The sequence below is a fragment of the Cryptomeria japonica genome, chromosome 10, assembly GCF_030272615.1.
Source record: "Cryptomeria japonica chromosome 10, Sugi_1.0, whole genome shotgun sequence".
NCBI classification, from domain to species: domain Eukaryota; kingdom Viridiplantae; phylum Streptophyta; class Pinopsida; order Cupressales; family Cupressaceae; genus Cryptomeria; species Cryptomeria japonica.
Window position 1 is genome coordinate 490,695,860 of NC_081414.1, and position 6,000 is coordinate 490,701,859.

At 36.5% G+C, this 6,000-nt stretch overlaps 1 protein-coding gene across 1 annotated transcript in view; it reads left to right on the forward strand.

Moving 5' to 3' along the window:
* LOC131039408 (WD repeat-containing protein VIP3) overlaps nt 1–3,233 on the forward strand; it is a 64,083-nt gene extending 60,850 nt beyond the window's left edge. The window contains exon 2 of the mRNA XM_057972158.2: nt 2,279–3,233. Coding sequence (XP_057828141.1) covers nt 2,279–2,908 — 630 coding nt within the window. The 3' untranslated portion in view covers nt 2,909–3,233. The remainder of the gene's footprint in view (nt 1–2,278) is intronic.
* The last annotated feature ends 2,767 nt before the right edge of the window (nt 3,234–6,000 follow it).

The window sequence follows — 6,000 nt, forward strand, 5'->3', positions numbered from 1 at the left end:
CTTTTTTTTGTCTAATTCGTGCAAACATAACCTATTTTGTGCAAGCATTGGTTTCGTCATCCTAAGTGATCTTTATAGATCTAAAGCTCCTCTTGCTCATGTAGTTCCATAACTCTTAAATTTTAGGCAACGAGAACCAGACCACCTTATTAGGCTTGGGTTTCTTCCTATTGTCATTCTTAGAAATGATCTCTGTACTTTGTTTAGTTCTCCTCAAGCTTTTTTACCGTCCTTGGCATGTCAATTATTTATTATATTAGAACTTTGGACCTCAGATCTTTGTTAAGACTAATGACAATCAAAATGGTGAGTCCAGACTGATTCCTAGACCAATGGTTTCTGTTAATTGCTTTTGATTCCTGTTAGTGGTATAATTTTATCAATCCATCAGTCTCTAAGACATTCCTTGGGATGATCCTTGTTCAGATCCTGCCTTCATGATTCAGTAGCTTGCAACCTTGCGCAACTGGTCTCTTCTCTGGAAGCAGCATTTGTCACTGGTGTCAATCTTTGAATTATCGTGATTTCCTTTGCCAGCTTGCTCTTCATGCCATACTTATTACAACTCTTTTGAGTCTTATTCAGCCAAAGCAGGAGAGAGTATTATCTCTGGAATGCCCTCATGACAATTTCTGTCCAACTTATTGCAGGATCCAGACAAGGATTTATGCCTGGATTGTGTGGGAAATCTTGTTCTGTGGTAAATCCACTCTGCATATCTTTGTCCTGGAAGCGAGCATATCCAATTACTAATGTGCTTTGCATGTCTCCATGAAAATGCCATTGTTCTATGTTCTTTAGTTCTCTTCATTACTCTATGCAATCCAAACACATTTCTTTGACAAGCCTGATACTTGGGCACTCTTTCTAAAATAACAAGCTCAATGTGTCTTTTGACTCTTTTCAAACAGTATCGCTTCGTTTTACCCATTATTTGTCTAGGCATTTTGGGTTCAATATTTCTTCTGATATGTGATCCCTACCCTTGCCTTGATGGTACTGGCTCAATGTGGTTAAATTACAGAGGTAATACTGTTGCTTGCAGTTGGTCAATGCTGGTTTGATATTTCTGTTTTTTGGAGTCAATACATTTATAGCTATGCTTCAACGTTACATTAATGTATTTGTTTGCAAGTACACGATAGATAAAAGGTGATGTGATATAATATTATGATATGTAAGAAAAACTGACCCATAGAGAACAAATATTAATCTGTCTAATTGGTAACCTTTGAGGGAAATATAGCTGGTTTGGGAGGTAAATGAAAATATTAGACAATTTGATTGTGGGATATTTCTTTGGAGAGCTATAGAAGCGGAAGAGCTGTGCAACTTGAGAAGCTAAGTGATCATTAATAAAGCATTCGTTGCAGGTGGATCAGCATAAAGTTGGTTTCCTCATGAGCATTGTCATGAGGCTGAAGTTAAAGGTACACAATTACAAAAATATTTGGATAAAGTCCCCTTTTCCGTGCATGGGCCTCCCATCCACCATATCCCTTTCACGGTGGCTATGCTGGGACCTAGAAAGTCCTTATTATCTTTTTCTTAGCTTGTCATAGCTCCTTTTGAGGATACAAATAAAATTAGGGAATGAATAACAGATTTAGCCTAGGAAATAATAAATTTCAATGCTGATAATATTGTTTATTTGGAGATTTCTTTTCCAATCTACATATATTTTTTACTTCAAGAAACATTTTCCCATCTGCTATGTTTGCTTCAAGAATGATTTCCGAATCTGCTATGTTTTCTTCAAGATAGAATCTCCAAGAGTTAATATCTATCTGTCATGAAAGAGAGATCTGCTGATCAATCAGTTTGAAATAGATTTTAATTTGAATTGGTGTGGTTATTATCCTCTATAGTTTGTTGGAACTTACATTATGGCTGCACAAAAAACCTTGCTTTGTATGAAGAAGTTAAGAACTTAAACGTTTTCACTATTTTGTATCTTTAAGTGCCATCCTGCAGATTAATTAATGGTCATACCAATGTTATTTGAAATCGTTCTCTTTTTGAGTGTTTTATGTATGATTATCTGCGGCACTCTTTCTCAAGTGGGGCAGAATAATTGCTAATTGAAGGCAAGGGCAGATGCTTTGTGATAGGGAGTGCCAAAGAGGTTTGGTAGTATATAAAAAGCTGCTTACAGACCAAAGAAGAGGAAAAGATTACAGACAAGGATATTATGAAGCTGATCTAAGTTTGTTTTTGGTTTTTTATGTTTTATTTTCTTCTGGTAGAGTTCTGAAATTACTTTTCATTTTACTATTAGGGTGACTTATTGGCTGTTGCTGGAGGAGGCAGTGCTTCTGTGAAGCTATGGGATACTGCTACATGGCGGACAGATGTTTCTCTTGCAGTTCCCAGAGGAGAGGGTGCCAATGGAAAGTCATCAGACAAGTCTGGAGGAAAATTTGTTCTGGCTGTTGCATGGAGCTCTGATGGCAGAAGACTTGCATGCAGCACAATGGATGGAACGATAGCTGTGTTTGATGTGGCACGTGGCAAATTTTTATACAATTTGGAGGGTCACTATATGCCTGTGCGATCTCTTGTGTTTTCTCCCACTAATTCACGGATCCTATACACTGCTTCAGATGATACACATATTCACTGCTATGATGTAGAAAACAAGAGCCTCATCTGTGCCATGTCTGGACATACAAATTGGGTTCTGAGCATTGATGTGAGTCCCGATGGTCAAGCCATTGCCTCCGGATCTAGTGACAGGACAGTTAGACTTTGGGACCTTTCCATGAGGGCGTCTGTTCAAACAATGACCAACCATACTGATCAAGTGTGGGGTGTAGCATTTCGTCCACCTGGGGCTCAAGATGTGAGAACAGGCAGACTTGCAAGTGTTTCTGATGACAAAAGCATATCATTGTATGACTTCACTTGAGCTTTGTTGTCTGCAGGTTTTTGAGGGTTTTGGTCTTTTAATGTGATCTTTATGATTTCTGTTTGTCTACCCAGTTAATGGTTGAGCCCATGACTTCTACTTCCACCTTAGAGAAAATGGTTTTTTTTGTAAATTTATGTCACATTGCATAAAGTATCTTGCTCATCCTTCATTGATCTCAGTTACAATTTATAAGCTTCTTACAAAAGTCTGGAATTGATTTTTCAGAGGACAGAAAAATTACAGATTCCATTATTCAGCCTAATGAAGAATATGAAATATGTTTTCCAGAAATACTTAACACTATTGGACTTTTCAGGGTTTATCTTTTTTGGTCTAGATTGGTGGTACAATATAATTAGTATGACCTGTTTTTTTCAAGTTTTTACCATTTTTCCTGAACAGGGGACAGCCACACTACCAATCCCTTGAACTGTAGATGAACAATATTCATTACACTTCCAAGGGAGGTCAATTTCATTTTGTATGTTGTTTGTAAGAGTGGTCCATAACTGACGGATGGCTATTAGCTGCTACCCTTCAAGATGGTCTATTTTTGGCAAATCTTGGCTACTTAGTTACTAACTCTCTCATAACTGTTGAGCTTCATCTTTCTTATTTTTGTCATGCATTTCAACAGTTGATTCTATTATGCTTATTCCTAGCTTTGATAAACTGCAGTTTCAAAAGTTCTTTGCTCTTGGTGGTACGAGTGTCAGCTTTCTTACAGTTGGACAAATATTGTTTTCTGAAATTTTCATTTACTATTGATAAAGAGAATGATTTCCAAGTTTAATGGGTTTTGGAATTGAATGCCACATGTATACTTGTCACAACCAGCAATGACTTGCTCCCCTGACTATAATACTCCTTTACATCCACTAAAGAATTTTGCTACTGGATACAGTCAGTATATGGAACAGATAAGGATCATAAGTCGTTGTGGAAGAGCCCTTGCAACTTCACAAGCAGTAATGAATTGCTACCCTAACTGTACTACTTTGTTCCATCTACTAAAGAAGTCTGTCACTAGATGGCAGTCAATATATGAAACTGATAAAGGATCATGCGAGTGCTAGTGGAAGAAGCCTTGCAAACACTTAAAACAAGTAGAAGACTTCTAGTAAGGATAATAGATCTGGGGAGTCCAACATCATACTATACAACACATTAGGAGGATGGTGGTTGAGTCTAGCGAGTGTAGAAGCCATTTTCAAAACAATGGTGAAAATGTGCCACTCAATTAGATGTTTAACAGTGGTGGTGTTCACCTCCACCAGACATATTCATTTAGGTCATCTTCTGGAACATCTAGGTGTCAAACATTAAATGTTAAAAAAGAGTCCTCACCTCTACAAATCACTACGAAAAACCATAGTACTGGTGCAAGATACTGAAACTAAGCACATGGTTAGTTGATCATCATTTGTTCAGAGTCTTGCTGGAGATATGAGCAGCTAATCAAAATATCTAAGAGATGGAACTGAATGGGAGCAGCCAATAGATAACAAAAATATTCCATTTGTTGCAGGCTCTGTTATGTGCTATGCACATACACATCTAGCAAGGATTTGGACCATCCAGACCAAACATGACCTTTATACTACTACAACATAAGCTTCAGTCAGTAAAAAAGTCAGGGGAACAGAGGCCCTTAAGTTTAGTTTGGTGGAGAACCAAATGCTCAACTACTTGCATAGAAAACAGAGCAACCCAACGCCTTCTGAAAAGATGTCTCAAATAACATATATCAGAAAAAATAAACTTAGCGTCAAATCAGCAAATTATCCCCGAAAACTGCAAGACCACTGTAGAATAGGAGTATGGGTGGCTTGTAGCCTCGAGGTGGCACACCCAACCTGTGGAGGACAAGAGGTTGATCGAGCTACTTTGTTTTATTTACATAAGTTTTTCTCCAAAAAAATGTTGAATCGATAATAAAATTTGAAATTTATGACATACATTACTTTTATTATTTATATCATGTATAATTCATGAAGTAAATATAATTTAATATATTATACCTGTTATAATACAATATTTAATATAAAGTGAAGATACATTGTTCACACGTTAGGCATTGTATGTTAATAATATATCCAGAAAAGTACGTATATTTTATAATATATATAAAATATAAAGTCACATATAAGTATATAAATTTGAACAATATAGTATATATTTTATTATAAAATATGAAGTCACATATTAATATATGTAGAAGTTTACATAAGTTAAGACATACATTAAACATATTATATATTATTATTTTTCTTTGTGAGGCTGGGGGCCCACACCTTTTTATACTATGTAAGAAACGTAAGCATATCAGACCTATAAAGCTTAGATCAACTTGAAAATTTAGGGAGGCTAATCAAACCATGAGTTCATACTAATTAAAAGCACAGACAATCACATCTAGCATAACAATAGCTTATCTACTTCTATAATCTTTGGTCTGATGAAAGTGGGATTGAATAAACCATGTAGATGCTTGGTGAGACCTGCCTTGCGTATGAAGAATTTAGTTGCCTTAACTGGCATGTTCACATTGTGGCGATCCTGCTGGGGAATGATTTTGAAAGGAGCCACTAGCGAAATGACTTTTGGATTAAAAGTGTATTCTTCATCTTTGTCAGTCAATAGTTTTGTGTCTTACCCACCTTGCCACTAATTCATGAAACGTTCCATTGAAAGGTCATGGAATTCATTGCAATTGGGAAACCATTAACTCAACTACATTCCTAGTACTACATGAGCTTCTCCTAAATATATTGCTCGGCTAATGCAATCACCATTTGTCTGTCGTTGATTAAATCCAAGAGATTAGGAATGATCGTTGATGAGATGTTTGCATGAACTTATGCCCCTCGACACCCTCAATGGAAATATGTATCCAAGAGCTCTTTTATCATTGATTCAAATTCTCCTTGTATGATGAATACTTTACCAAGCCACAGGTCAAAAATTTCCCCTATAGAAGGATGTCTTTTTTGTCTCCAACCAAGCAAATTTTGGGCTCCATAACAAATGAAAGAGAGGCAACACATCAAAGGAAGCTGTGTTAGCATGAGCTAAAACCTTTTCCAGAA